This window comes from Topomyia yanbarensis, chromosome 2, assembly GCF_030247195.1.
Source record: "Topomyia yanbarensis strain Yona2022 chromosome 2, ASM3024719v1, whole genome shotgun sequence".
NCBI classification, from domain to species: domain Eukaryota; kingdom Metazoa; phylum Arthropoda; class Insecta; order Diptera; family Culicidae; genus Topomyia; species Topomyia yanbarensis.
In genome coordinates this window covers 385,999,496-386,019,211 of record NC_080671.1, presented here as the reverse complement: position 1 = coordinate 386,019,211, position 19,716 = coordinate 385,999,496, and the positions used below count along the sequence as shown (strand labels likewise).

The 19,716-nt window shown below is 40.8% G+C and overlaps 1 protein-coding gene across 1 annotated transcript in view; it reads left to right on the top strand.

Moving 5' to 3' along the window:
* LOC131684713 (ATP-binding cassette sub-family G member 1-like) overlaps positions 1-19,716 on the top strand; it is an 89,642-nt gene that overhangs the window by 59,306 nt on the left and 10,620 nt on the right. Inside the window, exons 3-7 of the mRNA XM_058967823.1 lie at positions 2,282-2,408; positions 12,655-12,860; positions 12,931-13,505; positions 13,561-14,292; positions 14,356-14,456. Coding sequence (XP_058823806.1) covers positions 2,282-2,408; positions 12,655-12,860; positions 12,931-13,505; positions 13,561-14,292; positions 14,356-14,456 — 1,741 coding nt within the window. The remainder of the gene's footprint in view (positions 1-2,281; positions 2,409-12,654; positions 12,861-12,930; positions 13,506-13,560; positions 14,293-14,355; positions 14,457-19,716) is intronic.

Here is a 19,716-nt window from a genome sequence, read left to right as displayed (position 1 = left end):
GTGATGTACTAGCAATCATGAAGTAGTTAACGAATCCATGAATAATATCACATGATTTTGTGAACATTTTGACGAACACGAACCAGTTCACGAATACATGAATATTATTTTAATATTTCGTGAACTATTTTACGAGCAAGAATGGTAAGTCGTGACTATTATACTAGGTATCATGAACCAGTTCATGAATGCATGAATGTCATTTCATGATTTTGTAAACTATTTCGTGAGCACGGATGTTGGATCGTGATTAATATATTTCACATTATGAATCAGTTCTTGAATACATGAATGATAGTCGATGATTTTGTGAACTATTTCACGAGCACGAATGGTAAATCATGACTATTATACTAGGATTAATGAATCAGATCACGAATACATGAACAATATTTCATGATTTCCCGAACTGTTCCACGAGCACGGATATTGGATCGTAACTGATATATTAGGTATCATGAATCAGTTCTCGAGGATTTCATTAATTCAGGAATCAAATTCCGAGTTTCGTGAAATAGTTCACGAGAATATATTCAGAGTGTTTTGATTTTTAGTGAACTAATGTTCCTAAATCTATAAATAACGTCATCAGTCAACCTTTGGTTTTATGAATAGAGTTCATAAAGTTGTGAACTAGTTCACGCATGAAAACTCGATTTGGCAATGGCATGGCGGAAATTGTTACTGATGTTCACAAAACAAAAACATAAATTTCCACTTATAAAAGCGTTATGCGGGCGTTACTGAAGGGAAATTGAACATAATTATGAAACACATGATTTTTGTTCATGATTCTGTTTCCGTAACGTAAAAACGTGATTGTTCCAGAGTTCATGGTACTCTATTCACGATTTTGGGAACATTTCTATTTCCGTGTAGGAGTCAGCAAACGCATCGTGACAATCAGGATTGGCTCCATTTGCACCGTCCCTGCGTTATTCAAAAATTAGGACACTTTTATAATTAGTTTCTACAAATGATATGTGCAGTATAGATATTTGGGAATAAAAATCAGTATGTTGGAAAAAGCAGGATACTTTCTGGGACCTATGATCATGCAGAACATATCCCTAAAATCCGGTACTGTCTCGCCTAATCCAGGACGTCAGATCACTATAAATTAATCCAATATTATATTACTTATTTTTACTATCAAATTGGTTTTTTTAAGTGAACCTTTATTAAACGAAAATCATCATGCAATCTATCATCAAAGCTGAGTTGAAGTTCCAACAATTTTATTTAAGAAATATGAAGAATTTTTAGATGGTGTAATATTAAAAGGTAATTATCCCTATTGAACTTTGATCAAATATTACTTTTCTCTTGGAATAAATCAACTCATAATGACCCTTATCCATCACGCAGTCTCTATGTAATCCATCAAACCAAGGACAGTCGAACCGAATTAGTGCGAGTGCGCAAACGATGATTCGCTTCCTTGCTGATTACAGCCTACACCCGTCAGCATATCTGTAACTATAGCTTGCGATTACCGGAGCATTGTGCGGGAATTTGGCAGATCACTACAAGGTAGGGTCACGAGTACCGATAGCCCCAAAATTTAATTGCGAGATTGTTCCACTGTTGGCACGCGCCGCGAGCCTTACCGTACTCTGTGCGGAGCGCGAAGTGATTTCCTCGTTACTGAAAGTCGGTCGTTAATCCAGTAGTATTACGGAGTTTCAGTGTGCTGGAGGTGGAAAACAGAGCGCAGCTCAGCTGTTCTACTCGCAACGGAACGATGGCACTGGCGGATGTGATGAATCTGGAAAATGGCGAATGCCATGAAAAGCCGCTGGCCATGTGTAGGCCAATTTCGGTGTTTCGGTGGCATGCAGTTCTCAAGTATTTAAAAAAGTGAGACTATGTTTGAGGGGAGAAGTACGCGTGTAGTTCATGTGGTTTTAAAAATATCTAGACTAGCGTGATTTTTTTTATTTCGTATTAAAAGCCATATGATCACTATATAAATATTTCCACAAGAGCCTGATGTTCAATTGGTTTAATTATTTTTTACATTTTTTACGCGTTTGCTTGAATAGTGAATAGTGAATATAATATAAGCTTCAGAATTTGTTCTGGAATAAAGCTGCATTCCGCGTTTGTTGCGATAATGATACAAATTACGGTACTATAAGGACGTTAAATTTTTGAGTAATGTGGTGTACTTGTATCAAAACAAACTATTTAGTTTTGGCTTACAGGATTGTGAGCCTAGGATGTACGGTTTTTAAATAATCACAAAAAGGCTAATTTGTTGTTCTCTTGCCTCTTACAGAAACTCTCAAGGTGCTCTCTGCAATGGAGCTATCATGACAAACGGCCAAACCAAGGACTCCAACCTATCTCATGGATTGGTTCGAAAGGTATTAAACAACAGTGAAAATGGCCAAAAGAAGGGAATGGTGAGTAGCTTATCCTAAATAATGTTTTGTAGATCAGTATTCTATTGATATTAGACCGGCACAACCAACTTTTTTTCGGCTGGCTCCTTATGCCAAATATGTACTCGATCCATTGCTTTTGGTTTAATATTTATTTGCAAAAATATATGAATGATTGGCGACAGAAACTATAAATTCAGCGAATAATACCAGCATCTTCAAATACCAACCCCCACAGAAATGGTGTTTGTTGCATTTTGATTCATATTTGGCATTCGTTCTGTGGAATCCATTAATTGTGCTGGTATACTAAGTATGCATCACAGATTTGCGCCAATAATGGTAAAACTTTTATTCACAATACCTTTGCAAACAATAGAATAGTCTCTATGGTCGTGACAATCTGGTGTATACAGTGCCACCCAGCGATGAAACCACGACCAGATGAGTTTTCTCCATGTAAATTTTCAAAAAATCTAGTTCAACGTCACGGCTAGCTGTGTGTAACCGTGCCATTTTCCTGATGGTAATGTTGAGTTTCGAAAAGATCTATAGAGCTCAAAAGTTGATGTTCGCCGACATTCAAACAAAGATGACTGAGATCTCAAAATTCAAAATGGTGACTTTTCCCTGGCGAGTTATCATATGAAACCATACAATGTGGATAGTTTTGGTTTGCAAAGGTTGTAATAGTAAGATGTCTACGTATACTAAATTCATATTTGCCACCATAGAAAAATCCAACATGTCGAAACTATAGTGAAAAATCCGTCAAAATTTACTATGGACAAATCTGAAATCCTCGAATCTGAGTGCTTTTAGAATAGAGATGTCACCATCTTGGTTTTAACAATGGCATAAGATATCGATTTTTGGTTTCGACTCAGCGTTTCAGCGTGAAAAAAAACGCGATTTCTTTAGAACTTTACGTGAAGCGATTTAATCAAAACTTTTGTACATTGTAATATATCATTTTGTAATTTTTCTATACAAAAATATCGACAAACGACTCGATGACGAAGCTTTTTGTAGAACCTCTGTGGAAAACATGATGTGCGGTTAGAGAAATCTCTTTTTGGAAAAATCTCTAACCCTATATGCGGGGTTGGGAATCGAATCCAGGTGAGCTGCGTACAAGGCAATCGGTTTACCAACTACGCTATGCCCGTGATCAATAGCCTTCCAATCTAGCTTAGGTCCAGGGATTTCACAGGTTCGGGTTTCGAATAAATTGAAACTAATCATTTTTTATCGGCGTTTACGTTTTTACTTCTATTCGCTTTTTGTAGTGCAGTCAATAATTTCGTGATGCAAATTTATGATACTATGAAATTTTCTACACTTGAACTGCTTGAATTTGTCATATTTTCTGGTGTGAACATTTGTATTTTTGTATTCATTGATTAAATTGTAGTTTTGTTCAGATTCGCGCTATCTGAATACCTATAAGATCACGGAGTTATTCATTCAGTAATTCACATTTAAAATCACATCGCGATTTTTTTCATTCAACTTTAATTTAAAAAAATCGTTGAATAATATTGGTTCTACTATTCCTTAAGGGGGTTTCAGTGTGCAAAAAAACACTTTTTCCGCGATTTTTTTTAGAATTTTGCGTGAAGCAAATTTATCAAAACTTTTGTACATTACAGTCTATCATTTCAATAACATGCTGTAATTTTTCTATGCAAAAATATCGACAAATGACTCGGTGACGCAGCTTTTTGTAGAACGTCTCTAGAAAAAAAAACATGATTTGCGGTGTTACCTGCCATTCAAAAACTACTGAACCGATTTCTTTCAAACTTTGCATACACATTCTATGTTAAAAATATCTAACTCCTACGTTGAGTTTTTCAGATAATTTTTTATTTAAGGGGGTGTTTACTTATAAAAAGGCGGAATTTTTCGTGAAAAATAGTGATTTTTCTTTAAAATTAGTAAAATAAAACCCCTAATTAAAAGTTTATCTCAAAACTCAACGTAGAGGTTAGGTATTTTTTACGTAGAATGTGTATGCAAAGTTTGAAAGAAATCGGTTCAGTAGTTTTGGAATGGCAGGTAACACCGCAAATCATGTTTTTCCAGAGACGTTCTACAAAAAGCTTCGTCACCGAGTCGTTTGTTGATATTTTTGCATAGAAAAATTACAGCATGTTATTGAAATGATACACTACACGGAAAAAAATGTTCCCAAAGTCGTGAATAAAGTGCCATGAATTCTGGAACAATCACGTTTTGTGAACTTCAGTCACGGTTTCCGCCAAATTATTTCTAATTCGATTATCAGTACATGAACTAGTTCACAACTTTATGAACATTATTCATGTTTTATAAATAAAGGTTGACTCACGATTTTTTCATGGATTTAGGAACATTAGTTCACAAAATCAAAATATTCTGGCTATTTTCTCGTGAACTATTTCACGAAATTCGGAATTTAATTCATGAATCCATTCAATGCTCGTGAACTAATTCATGATCCCTAATATATTAGTCAAAATCCAATATCCATGCTCGTGAAATGGTTCACAAAATCATCAAATATTCATGAATTCATGAACTGATTCATGATTCCTAATATATTAGTTACGATCCAATATCCGTGCTCTTGAAATAGTTCACGAAATCATGAAATTTTATTCATGTATTCGTGAACCGGTTCATGATACCTAGTATAATAGTCACAACTTATCATTAGTTTTCGTGAAATGGTACACGAAATCGTTAAATATTATTTATGTATTCGTGAACTAGTTCATGATTCTTAACATATTAGTCACGATCCAATATCCGTACTCGTGAAATAGTTCACGAAATCATGAAATATTATTCATGAATTCGTGAACTGATTCATGATACGTAGTATAATAGTCACAACTTATCAGTCGTGTTCGTGAAAAAGTTCACGAAATCATGAAATTTTATTCATATATTCGTGACCTGATTCATGGTTCCTAATACATGATTTACGATCTATCTAGTATCTTTTTGCGTGCTTGTATTATTTAGAAGATATCCCTAATCATTTACAATTTCATGCAACATGGTAATGAAATTTTTATGTGAACTCTTTCACAAAATTTGGAGCATTATTCGTGGAATCATTTTTGTTCCATGCACTTTTTCTTGAAATACCCAGCTGCTAGCGACCATTAATAGGTACGAGCAGTAGATATAAATAAACTATTAGTACCTCGAACATCGTTATTCATTTGATAAGGTTCATTGTGATGTCCGGACAGAAAACGAAAACTGCACCGAGAACCCCAAATAGTGTGCGTGATATAGTTCATAGAACCAGATATCGCGAATGAGTCTTTTTTCATTGATCCAGTTCATATTGTCACGTTATTCCGAGTAAAAAAACTGCAAGTAACCAAAAAATAGTAGATCACGATAATGCGAAGAGAATTTACTAATACCATGATAAATCTGCTGATATCATGATCATTAGTTAGTCATCTTTGAAAGTAAGCTCTAAAATAAAATATCATAATAACATGAACAGAAATTACGAAAATTATGATTAAGGTACTGAAATCATGAACACAAATCACACAACTAGTGACGAAAATATCTAAAATCGTGACTAAGATCTTGAAATCATGAACATAAATTGCTCTATTCATGACTAAAATATCACGATAACATGAACAGAGGTTACAAAAATCGCGACTAAGATCCTGAAATCATGAACACAAATCACACAACTCGTGTTAAAAATATTTAAAATCGTGACAAAGATCCTGAAATCATGAACATGAATCACTCTACTCATGAATAAAATATCACGATACGTAAATAGAAATTACGAACATCGCGACTAAGATCTTGAAATCATGAACTTTAATCCCGCTAGCGTCATGAGAATTCACAAGAATCGCGAATAAGCTCTTGAAATCATGAACAACGTTTGACTATCGACTATGTATTCCCAAATCATGAATAAGAATCACAACAAAAACTAAACATGTCCAGGGAAAAACAACAGTAACCCAACCAAACATTCTAATGTAACGGCATGTATATATTCGGGGCCAACTGGTTTTTAGAAAACACAAATAGTTTCACGAATAAGAGGTTTATTATTCATAATTTCAGGAACTTATTCAACATTTTCGTAAATCGTTCAGTTCACGAAATCGTAACCTTAAATTTATGAACGGATTTTTTTCCGTGTATAATGTACAAAAGTCTATATCAATTCGCTTCACGCGAAGTTCTAAAAAAAATCGCAAAAAAAGTTTATTTCACGCTGCACCGAACGAAACAATGACGTGGTAAACAAACGAAAAATTCCACTCATCGCGGCGGACATGAATTGAATTTCGTTCTTCTTTCAACCTCACTCGGGGATGTTAATTTTTCTGAGCCCTGGTTGCATTACAATATGTAATCCAGGCATTCCCAGATATGTTCAAGACGGTTATGAAGGAATAACTAGAAAAAGGCTATTTCCTAGCCAGATCGCAGCTGCAGAAGCCGGTGCTGCTGCACGAACCAGGGAAACACACATATGTCTGCTGGATTCTTTCAGGGAAGCTCTTGGATATTTTACATATATTCTGAAAAGTAATTTTCAGAACCGAATTCTAGTCTACGATACAAATTCGAGGCAGACCTCGATGAAGATCACGGCGGGATGGCCATAAGGCTCCATACTTGGCCCAATGCTTTGGAACGTCTTGTACAAAATAAGACTCAATTTATCCCTCAAAACTCTTGCGAAGTGGCCAAACAGTATAGATAAATGATTTAGACCCATTAAGAGAAGATTAAAACAAAATTGCATACAATTGGACAACCAACAACAGTGGTGCTAGAAAAAATGAATATTTTATCAATCGTCAGAGCATCAATTGATTTCAGCTTAATCACTTTTTTCTCAAGCGTCAGATCGTTTCGTAGTTTTAGAGACTTTGTTTCTTTGTTAAATTTCCTACAAAAGCCACATAACGGTTTATATTTAGGAAGCAATGGGCGACTCCTGGAGCAATTATTTTGTGAAAGTTAATTTATTCATATAAAATCCATGTAAACTTTAAACAGTAGGCGCAAAAATATAGTTTCAGGGATCAAGCTAAGAATTTGCACAGATTTTCTAGGACCCAAATGGTACCCAAAAAGTTGCTCGGAGCTGGAATCCATTTTTTGTCCCACCCTACTACTCATAGCAGTCGAGATTTTTGGATTCACGTGTGACGTCGTTCCAACGATAATAGGTGAGTGAGACAAAGGAAGAGGTTGGAATGCTGACACCAACACAATTGAAAACTGGATGAATGGAGTCAAGTTTCACAACAAAACGGAGGTGATGCTAATCAGCAACTGCGAAGTGCTTCAACGGGCTTAGATTATCGTCGCAGATATAGCGAGAGCATCAGAACGTGTATTAAACCAGCAAGAAACTACGATCGGAAATCGGTTGTACTACAATAACCACGTGGACTATGTCCGTGAGAAGGTGGCGAAGATGACTAACGCGGTGGTTCGAATTAGGCTGAACACTGATGGTCCAGGAAGTAGTTAGAGCCATTACTCTAACTGAGGATATCGAGTGTTATCAAAATTCATCCTACTGCTCGAATTGTTAGTGTATGGAGGAAATACCGGAGCGTGTAGTCTTCAAACGCTTGAGATTCGAGGAAGTGCAAAGCGAGTTGCCTATTCCAAGCGGAATGTCGCAGAAGAGAGAGAGAGAGTAGAGACGAAACGATGTAAAATACCGCCAGTATGTAGTAGTCGCACCTATACTAGTGGAGCTACAGAGTAAATGGAGAATAAATCAACGACAGTTCGATTAAGTAGACCCTACCCGTCACCCCGTGAATTAGACAACATCTACCACCGGGAACTAAATCGAGTAGTTCGCGATGTAACAACGAGTCTTGATTGCTTTAGCAAGGGCGGTATACCGAGAAATTCCGCCACCGGGTAACTCTCAGTAGGAGTTGAGTAGACTCAACACCGAGGACTATTCACGTTGATCGCAACAATGCTAAGAGCCAATGGCTCACGGAAACGGGCGTCTGTATCGGGAGCAATTCCGCCGCCAAGGAACTCTCAGTCAGTGTGGGATAGATTTACCGCCGGGAATATTGGAGTAGATGTTTGAAGCTAAATGGATCGAGTTCGCAGAGGATTTGAACGACCTAAGATATGCAAAGAATGATTGATTAAAAAAGAAAAACTGCGAGCTAAAGTGCTCATTGGACGAGTAATTCAATGGAGGCCTTGAGTTAATGGTGGAAATTTTGTGAACAAAATAATATTTTGATGCAGTACCGTGGGAAAAATGCGTAAAAGAAAGTAAGGAGTTTTTTAATGGTTAGAAAGTTAGTCCCACACAGTGCCAAAACACTACAAATCAAATGAAGCTTTTTAAACATTACTGAAAAAAAACACTCGTTGACTCGGCCCTACGGCTCTTGGAAAAGTTCTTCAAAGTTTGAGCGGTTTCTATACTTTTCTTTTATTAAAAATGTAAAAAAGCACTGAGATGGTAACTTACAATAATTATCCGCACCAGAAAATTTATTAACCTACATACTTCTGAAAATCTTTGGTCTTTTTTTATTTTTTTTTTACTTCTACCTATGAAAAATATTTGTAGTGCAAGACTATAGGGATCCTTACACGCGCAATAAAAGTGTCATTACTAAGTAGTGTCATTACTGGAATTGTATGGGAATTCCATCATTACTCGCCTTACACGTTCATTAAAAGTGACATTACTACTCAGTAATGACATTACCAACGCCTCGTGTACGGGGCCCTTATGACAAAAGTATATGTATATTTATCAGGAAATTCAATCAAGTCATCCGTGAATCTATTTTTATTGATAAAAACGAACCATAATGAATCTCCGGGTCAAACCCGGAGGGGTGGCAACCCTAAACCGAACCGTGAACTGTATAGCTGGGAGTAATTATAGAAGATCAGTTAAACTGTAAGAAACAGCCTATGAGCCTATGCCTATGAGAAAGCGGAGAAGGTGACCAACGCAGTGGGCTTCTGTATCGAGAGAAATTCCGCCGCCGAGAAACTCTCAGTCAGGGTGGGATAGACTCACCAATAGAAATATTCGAGTAGATGTTTGAAAATAAATGGCTGAAGTACGCAGAAGATATAAACGTCTTAAAGTATGCAGCGAATGATGGGTTACAAGAGTAAAGCTACGAGCTGCAGGGCTCAATGGATGAGCAATTCAGTGGATCACGCGAGGCTCTGAGTTAATGGCGGAAATTTCATGTTTTGATGCAGGAATCAGGAATCAGAATATATTGGCTTAAATGGCACGTATGTAGTGGTCGATTTGTGCCTTTTTAGTGGTTAGACATACTACAGATCAGAATTTTGATGTTTTTTAAACCTTATTGAAAACAAAATACAGAAATTGTTCCAATTCGTCGAGCAAAGTCAAATGGTTTATAGAAATCGGCCCTGCGATTTTGGAAATGTTCTTAAAAATTTGAGCAGTTTCTATATCTTTCCTTCATAATAAAGGCTAGAAGGACTGAGATAATAACTTACAATAAATATCCGCACCAGAAAATTTAACAATGCTTGATCCAACGACACGACCTGAAACTTAATGAAAATTGCCAAACAAAAAGTGTTCATGTTATTTATCGCCAGGCTCCGGCACATTGAGTTACCCCTCGATACGCAACATAAAATAATTTCTCCAGCAACACTTTTTCGTTTATTGGATTTTCAGTTGCTGAGCAACCGTATGTAATGTTTACAACTTCTGAAAATCCATCCTGCGGAACTGTGAAAATTGTTACCGGTGAGAAGAACTTGGACCGCTGGAGCCATTCCAGATTGTGTTAGACTCACGAGTGACGAGCGGTCGCTTCTATAGTAATTCTTCCCGTATCCAGTGGAAGTTTTGTAATTTTTATTATCTATTTGACCAATCGGTCGAAGAATAAAAAATCACTCGGTCTTGAACAAGAAGATATATTTCATCGGATTGAAGTGACCTAAAAAAAGTCACCGGAAATGTTTTAAGGGATGAAGCCAACTCAATCAAGGCCCGTTGATACTTGGAATTGTTAATTGGCGTTAGGTTTCTTTGGAAGGCCACTTGGTCATGTGACATACAGATAATTTAAACACACAGGATTCGCTGTGAGGAAATAATAACTTGTGTTTCGTCAGCCGATTACAACTGCCAGGAAATGATCAATGCCCTGCGATATACGAAGAGCGATAGAATTGAAGCCATAATCACCCAAAATGCAAATCACGCAAAGATTCGTCTGAATGCGGTTAAAAGAATCTACGGTTGAAACTGTTGCCCGCTATTACGGGAAATGAGTGTTCCAAAGAAAGATACGAATGAGATTTCGTTTGTCGACTGATAGTAGAGTTTTAATTTCTATTTTTAGCAAACCGCCCTTCAAAGGTAAACGTTGGTCTAGCAGGGAAAATTCATTGCCAAATGCAACCAAAATCGCTTCGGTCAAGGCTATCCGATCAGAGCGCGAACTATCGGATAAGATTCACTCTTCATGCCACAACGAACTGATAATGACATTAGAAATAGATGGAATATAAATGAATCCGAAGCGTGCACAAACAGAAAACGTCAGCAGTAAAATAATAGAATAGTAACACATTTTTCGTTATAAAGTTTATCTTTCTAAGTTTTATTGATTTCGCAAAAAAGAAAACCTTTGTCACATACACCAAAATTGTACCGAAAGTCACCAGTATGATGGGATACACGCTACGTTTGCGCTTGCCACACAAGGTGCACTTGAACCCTTTTTCATTTACTTCGTGGTCGTGACGAGAATTCGCCAACTTCGCCACATACTTTTACATTCATTCGTCCGTACGACAGCGCATGTGTATGGGTTAGTAGTGTTTTCAATACATGATCTTTGCCAGGCACGGTGCCATTGAACTGCCTCTCACTTTATGAAAGCACATGTGTACGAGCATACGGTTCACTCGTATGATCGCTCACTCGTTTGAATGGTATTGGTTTCTTCGAACATGAACCTGCAGAACAATCACCCGTATGAAGACAAACGTGTACTTTAAGATTGCTCTTGGACATAAAATATTTGTCCCACAAAAAGCATGTGTACGGTAGCTCGCGCATGAGCAGGTACATCTGTAACTTATGGGAGATTTTTTAGCAAATGCATTGTTTCATAACGTGTACTTTTACCGGTTTTCGTTAATTCGTATTGAATAATGCAGGTCCACAGATATTGTAATTGAAGGACCATTTCACGAGATGTATCCGGACGTGTTTACCACTTCCGGAAAAAATCGTTTTTCTCAAAGCTCACATTTGTGTGGTCTTATGGCATGAGTGAATTACATAAGATATGCTTGATGAATTCGTACAAACCAGACATCGATTAGCCGCTAAATTCTGGGGTCCACAAGTTTAAGGTTGAATCCAGATTGCTGAAAATAAAACATTAACGCACTAATCAGATAATTTTGGGGAAGATTTCCTATTTTTAGTAGCTTACAGTTTGTTTTGTTGTCAAATTGCTTTTTTTTCCCTGTGTAACCAGGGGTTGTTTGAAAAAATAACAACAGATTATTCAGTGTTGCTGGTTTAATGCATTTTCCAATCAAATGTCACATTTGACATTACCAGTTACCTGAGTCACTGAGGGGTAGTCATATTCGCGATACAGTTTTGGAATGCCAGTGTCTAGTCGTGTCGTTGCTTGATCTGTTTTTCATTTTTTTTTGTGCCTGCTACATATCATGAAAAATGTTTGTAGTGCAAGTTTCACAACTATGACAAAAAGAAATAGGAAATTTGATCAAGTCATCCCTGAATCTCTTATTATAGATAAAAAACCAATTAGTACAATGATTGTGTCATTATGGTCATTTTTGTAAAGTTTTGTGTTGAATACATCGTAAAGAGTGACGATAGAACCAGCTGATGTAAACACATAACAGATAATTGGAAAAACCCGATTGAAAGCTACCGGATTAGATTATGTCACCGAAAAAGTCACTGGTACTGTCGCTCAATCGAACTAATTACACCCCCGTAATCTGCCCATCATAAAAACGTACTAAATAGAGTGATAATTATATCGTAATCGGTTCGACTATGTGTGACAAGAATCTGTGCTAGAAAAACCAAAACCATTAAGTCTCATTCATCATTTCCAATTGGCTAAAAGTTCAAGACCCTCAAGCTTATCAGCATTTAGTGCTATAACTTGGTAATGTGTGATTGCTGACTGTTCTCCCTGTTTCCCGTCCGCAGGTGTCTCTCACACATCTACCAAAGAGGCCACCGATCGACATCGCGTTCAGCGAGCTGGCCTATTCGGTGTCGGAGGGGCACAAACGTAGCTACAAGACAATACTCAAGGGTATCAACGGGAAGTTCCGCTCCGGGGAACTGACCGCTATCATGGGACCGTCCGGTGCCGGCAAGAGTACGCTCATGAACATTCTCGCCGGATACAAGTAAGTAGACTTTTTTTAACTCATTCGTCATAAATTGTCATTATAAGATCATATCATTTCGTTCTTTCAGAACTTCTCATCTGATTGGTTCGGTGCTAATTAACGGCAAGGCACGCAACCTCCGCAAATTCCGTAAACTGTCCTGCTACATCATGCAGGATGACCGGTTGCTGCCCTATCTAACCGTTCGGGAAGCGATGATGGTTTCCGCCAACCTTAAGCTGGGGAAGGACATCTCGGACGAACTGAAGAGGGAAATTGTCGAGGAAATCATCGACACGTTAGGGCTGCTAGAAGCAGCCAACACCCTGGCACTGAACCTTTCCGGTGGTCAGCGCAAGCGACTATCAATCGCCTTAGAACTAGTGAACAACCCACCTGTCATGTTTTTCGACGAACCAACCAGCGGACTGGACAGTGCGACCTGCTCGCAGCTAATCTATCTGCTAAAATCGCTGGCCCGCGGCGGCCGGACCATCGTCTGTACCATCCATCAACCATCGGCGAGGATATTCGAAATGTTTGACAATTTGTATGTATTAGCGGAAGGACAATGTATCTACCAGGGGCTCGTAAACGGACTGGTTCCGTTTCTAGCCTCACTGGGGTTGGAGTGTCCCAGTTATCACAACCCGGCAAATTATGGTATAGTTGCTATTTTTCAGCTCATGCTTATTAATTGTTGTTTTTATTTTTGCAGTGATGGAAGTAGCCTGCGGTGAACACGGCGACTGGAACAGCAAACTCGTGACGGCTGTTAACAATGGCAAATGTAACAACTACAACCAACCAGTACTAGCTCAAAGCAAACCCCAGAAAAACTTAGAATTAGCGACTGATCAGCCGGTGGAGAAGATTGTAGCCGTTATGTCCCTGGCGGCCGGTAAGGATGATCTGATAAAACCCTCGGCGTCCGAGTTTACCGCGATTAATATGCCTCCGGCGGGACCGCTGAACAATGAGAGCAAATTCACAGCCCCCCTAGGAAGTAGCATCAGTAGTAGTAGTAAAGCCGTAGAGGAACCCGGAGGTGCAGTGACCGCTGGTGTTAGTACAATCACCATGACCAGCGCCAGTGGAGCTTCGGCCCTTGGTGAAGCTTCCTCGACATCGCTGAAACCCACTTGTACAACGTCCCTGCTGGACTCAACCGAAAGCGTTAGTATCGCGGTGCCGAAGAAGCTAACCGGCTTCCCGACTTCCGGTTGGATGCAGTTCTGGATACTGCTCAAGCGAACATTCATCACGATCATGCGGGATCAGACGCTGACGCAGATGAGACTGCTGTCGCATGTGATCGTGGGTGCCATCATCGGGATGATCTACTATGACATCGGGAACGAAGCGTCCAAAATTATGAGCAATGCGGGATGTTTGTTTTTCACTACCATGTTCACGATGTTTACGGCTATGATGCCAACGATTCTCACCTGTAGGTGGATGATGGATAGATATGGCAGGAAAATGTTAATATCCAATTTCTTTTCTATTCTAGTTCCTACCGAAATGGCCGTCTTCGTGAGGGAGCATCTCAACTATTGGTACTCGCTGAAGGCGTTCTATTTTGCGAAAACGGTGGCCGATCTGCCTTTTCAGGTAAGCTAATCTGCTACTTTTGTTGAACGAATCGTTTATGTCAATCCCGAGAAAGGATTACGAACTGACGTGAGCATACTTGTATGAAACAGAATGCTTCGTCGCAGAAACTTCATCAAACCAAATTTGAAAAGTTTGAAAGAAGTCGTGTCAACGCTTTATTGGCAAGAGGAATTAATCCATAATTAGACAGACGTCTGTGACGGAGCATTCTGTTTGACCCTTAATAGCAATGCGACGAAAGTCGTTCCTTTTATCTACTCGAAAATTGAGATAATGAGAGAGAATTTTGTAAAAGTGAAACCACCATTCACAGTATCGGAATCAATGCACTTGATGGGGTCGCATGGTTAATACTTGTTAATAAAGTACTTTGCGTTTCCATTAATCCTCAATAAAAACAATGTTCGAACACGATTATTTTGGCAGACAGATTGTTTCAAGCTATCGTACTTTTTAGGATTTTTTCAGTATCATTGATTGGGGCAGCTGAAAGTTCCATTGTGATTCATAAACTTACTTGGCCAAAAATGGAGACGACAATATTTTATTATGATCAAAATTTGTTTTAATTTTGAACATCCATTTCTAAAATCATATGAGCTTCTATCTTCCTTGTTTTGAATGCTCTAAACGTTCGCTTGAGCTTTCTTTTCAGTGAATGCGAATTGCCACTAACCCGTTGTAGTTTCTTAAGGACTTGTGGTACGATTTGTCGGCGGACTATCAATCGATGGAACCAGACCCACGAAAACATGGACAATCCTGATAAAAAAGGAATTACACGTTCGCGCACTTTGAACTACGTGTTTTTATTTCGATGAACTCAGCGCAACTAACAAACGTCAAAATGGAACAACATTTTCATGTTTTCTCTACAGGGGTGTATTCGCCCATAAACGACTGGTGCAAAATCTGGAAAGGACGCAACACTCCTCTTCGCGAATTTAACCCCGAGTCTCCTTAACGGCCTTCACCTCGATCGGCACGATTGCCAATCCCATCTTTTCAGCGAACCTCTTGACCTTGGTTGACCCTAGCGGCTTGATTAAGATAGCCGCAAACATGTACTTCGATGCACAGTATTGCAGCTCGATATCGCCTGATGAACAGCAGCCCCTGGTGAAGTGATAACGCCTGTCTATGTACTTAGACCTTTTCTTCTGCTGATATAATACGATGAAATCTAGGCAACTCCGGTTATCCTCGAAGATGATCGTCGGCCGTCGTTGTTTCTCGTTCAGTTCAGCTAGTTAACGTCGTAGCCAAACAACTGCCTGCGTAGTCTCTGAAAGGGCCACGTATTCGACCTCTACGGTGATGATTCCAGCTTACCTAAGTCACGGTCGCTCCTCGTAGACTGAACATGTAACCAGTACAAGATCTGCGGTCACTACTATCGCTAGCCCAACCGGTTTTGCAATATCGTGGTAGCAGTAGCTCACGTCAACTCCTTCCCAGCGATAATCCGTAGCCAACCGTATGTATCAAGTAGCGCACTATGCGCTTCACCTCGGTCCAGTCGGTCATCGATGGGCAACTAACTTTCCGACCGCCGCTGCGACGTCTGGACGGCTGTTGACGGACAAGTACAGCGGGCAACCGATCAACTTCTGGTATTCCTCGCTTCTCTTCATCTTCGAGCTATCCTCGATCACCTTGTTGTATCCCGGATCCATTGGGTACTTCGATCCCTTAGCGTTATCCAATTCCAAATCGCGCCACCACTCTTTTGATGACAGCTCTTTGGGAAATCGCGAAACATCCGTCCGAATTTCTCCGCACACGAATGCCTAAGAAACATCGAATGTCACCTAGCATTGTAATCTTCAGTCGCTCCTGCAACGGTTGCTCGACCTGGTCGATTTCCTCCTCCTGCCTACAGACCAACAGAAAATCATCCACATATATGAGTAGATACATCCACCCATTCTTCCCAATCTGGTTTCGACATAAACACGAGTCTACACTATTCGAATCCAAGCTGCTTCAGTATATCCTTTAGCGTCTTGTGCCAAACTCTAGCCGCTTGTTTCAAGCCTTAAACGCTTCGCTTTAGTTTGCACATTCTTCTCACTTCCGGTCGCCACGTACTCCGGAGGCTGGCGCATATACACCACCTCGTCCAGCTTTCCGTAGAGGTACGCATATTTAATGTCCAAGTGTTTGACGTACATTTACATTTAGCTGGCGCAAATATTTCCTCGAAATCAGATCCAAAACGCTGGCTGCATCCTTTCGCCACGAGCCTGACCTTCATTCCTTGCCATCCGTATCCAACTTCCTCCTGTACACCCACTCGCTATCGAAAATGTTGCAAGCTGGCGGCGGGTCCACAAGATCCCATGTAACGTTCGACTCCAACGACTCGTACTCAGCATCCATTCCCGCCAGCCATTCCTCCTTGTCAGAGCAGCTGATAGCTTGCTCGTACGTAGTCGACTCATCCTGGTCCACCGTTGCCATACCAATAAAATAATCGCTAAATTGCACCGGTAACACTCCTCGTGTGGAACGACTTGTTTTCACTCTCCGGAACAGGAGTATCTTCACCGTGAAACAGTTCTTCAGTCGATTCATATCCAAGCAAGTCTTCTTCATCATCATGATCCTCTTTGAATGCAGGCACGGGTGCCAGCTCACGAGTGATTACCGGAAATGGTAGTGACTCTATCTCAACCGTCGATTCTAGCTTCCGCTCGGCATCGCGTTCACTGTCTATAGGCAAATCCTCGGGGAACTTTACATCCCTGCTGATGGTGATTCGCCCCGAAATCCTATCCAGCAGCCATAGTCATTATGCTCATTAAGGTAGCCTACAAATACCAGCTTACGCACTTTAGGCTGCATTTTCGGCTGGAACGTGTACCCTGGCTTCGCAGCCGAAAATCCGGAAGTGGTCATAAAACGGAAGTCTTCCATACCACTTCTCCTAAGGACTCATCCCGATGTGTCTGAAAGGTACTCGATTATGAATGTAGGTTGCCGTCAAAATCGCCTCTCCTAGCAGTACTTTTGATCCAGTTTCGCCTCCAACAGCATGCAAAGCGCCATATCTTTCAGGTATCGGTTTCGCATTTCTATCACTCCGCTTTGCTGCGATGAGTAGGGCATGCTGAACTGCCCCATAATACCTTCCGCTCTTAGAAAGTTCTGCAAATCCTTGCTGGTAAACTCTCAGCACCCTGGGAACCTTGCCCATCTGCGTTCTGCAGAACCAAATGAAGTCCTTGTTTGTCTCTGCAGCGACCGACTTCTTCCTCAGAAGATACACGAACGCCATTCGTGTATGATCATCGACCAAACAAAAGAAGTATTGGTTTCCACTCGGCGTGCTCTTCATCGGACCACTGAGATCAGCGTGTACGATGTCCAACTTTTCCTTGGAACCTCTCTCCACACTTTTCGAAAACGGTGCACGAGCCATCTTTCCCTCTAGGCAACATTGGCACACAGTACGCACTCCGCAGTCCATGAGCTTCCCCCCATCAGCTTGCTTGTTTACGTGAATCGACCGGACCGCTTCAGAATCCCGGTGTCCCAGGCGTCTGTGACATGTATGCAAGTGGATTCGAATTCCGCACCGATTCTCAGTGAATACCACATCAAAGCTCTTCTTCGCAATGATATTCACCGACACAAGTCCACTGGTAAGTTTCGGCACGTTCAATACCTCGCTCAACTCAATGTCTATCGGTTTTCCCGTGGCGTTCACGCCCGTGCCAGCTTCTTTGACTCGCTCGCCATCGGCCAACATCACGCTCGTACCACCGGTTTCCTCCAACACAGCGAAGAACTTCCGATTCCCCGTCTTGTGCCGTGAAGCACCACTGTCGATAAACCAACTCGACGGTTCAGCTTGTTCCACCATCCATGCCAGCGGTCTCTAGAAAACTGCTTGCGACTGCTTGGCTTTCGGTTCATCTGACTTCTTGATCAGCTTCGTCGCTGATTCACCAGCTACACTATTCGACTAATCTTTCTTCAGGTGTCCCAGTTGTTCACACTGGAAACAGGATCGCGTCTCCGCTTGTTTACTTCCGGCACCAGCAAACTTGCCTCCACTACTTCCACGTCGGCGTTGATGATCCACTCGAAACATGTGCCCACTGCTCAAAGTAGCACCTCCGCTGCGCTCCCGGTGATTTCTGCTTCCGCCTGCAACTTAGACTTCACCAGATGTACCATCAATTCGTCCCGTGGCCGTCAAAGTCAAAGGAATCTGGCAGCGAACACAACAACATTGCGACTTTCAGCTTTTCCGGAATATTGTCACAAACATCGGCGATCCGTTGCAACATTGCTCCATATCGTCGCTCTCCTTAAGCTCCAGATGCGTCAGCTTCTTCAGGAGGTAGACCTCCGACCCCTTGTCGTGGTAGGTCTTCAACGCATCCCAAGCGTCCTTCGCACAATTGCACACCGGTCTTGTCGCCCAAGCTTTTGCATCCAACTTCCAACTACGTGGACACGTATCCGTTACTGGGTTCACTTGGGATTCGGAGATGACGTACCATATATCCTCCCGGATCACCAACATCTCCTGCTTAAACTTCCAGTTATAAAAAACGTTGACTAGTCCGTGAAAGCCTCTATAATTTCTCGAGCCACTCAGCATTTCTCAAGAATGAAATAATTGTACCCTCACTTGTCGAGTCTTTGGCCAGAATGTCTCGGATTGGAGACAGTAGTTGGTGCAAGTTTCGTAGATGTTGAAACTCTGGACAATCGACCAGGAAATGTTCCACCGTTAGCCTGGTTTGGCATATCACGCCGACGGGTTCGAGTGATCGTATGTGAGTGGGTTGTTCGAGCCTGTTACCTCGGTCGGTCCATCGTTCCGGTCATCCCTTAATTTTGTGGAGGTGACCGAGTTGGCCAAGGCTTTTGATTTTATGTGGGAGATGATATTCGTCGATAGGACTAATTTGGTCAGTAATCTATGGAACTGTCTCCCGCGAGCTGCCAATGAGTCCGTTTCCTCATATACGCTGATTCCACAGTGACCGGGCACACAGCATATCTTGGTCAACGGATCACAGATGTTCTCTATAGCCTGTAGCTAAGGGTTACGTGACGTTGCCAATATGACCAACAGAGAGTCAGACAGGATGTCGGTCAGTATTCCCTCTGGTCTCCTTTCAATCGCCAGACTGATAGCAGCAATTTCTGCCGAGAAGACGGAGCTGCTTGTGGGGAGAAAGTAGGCCTGACCAGCTCCTATTCCGCAGACCTCCACTTTGACTCTTTCTTGCACCTT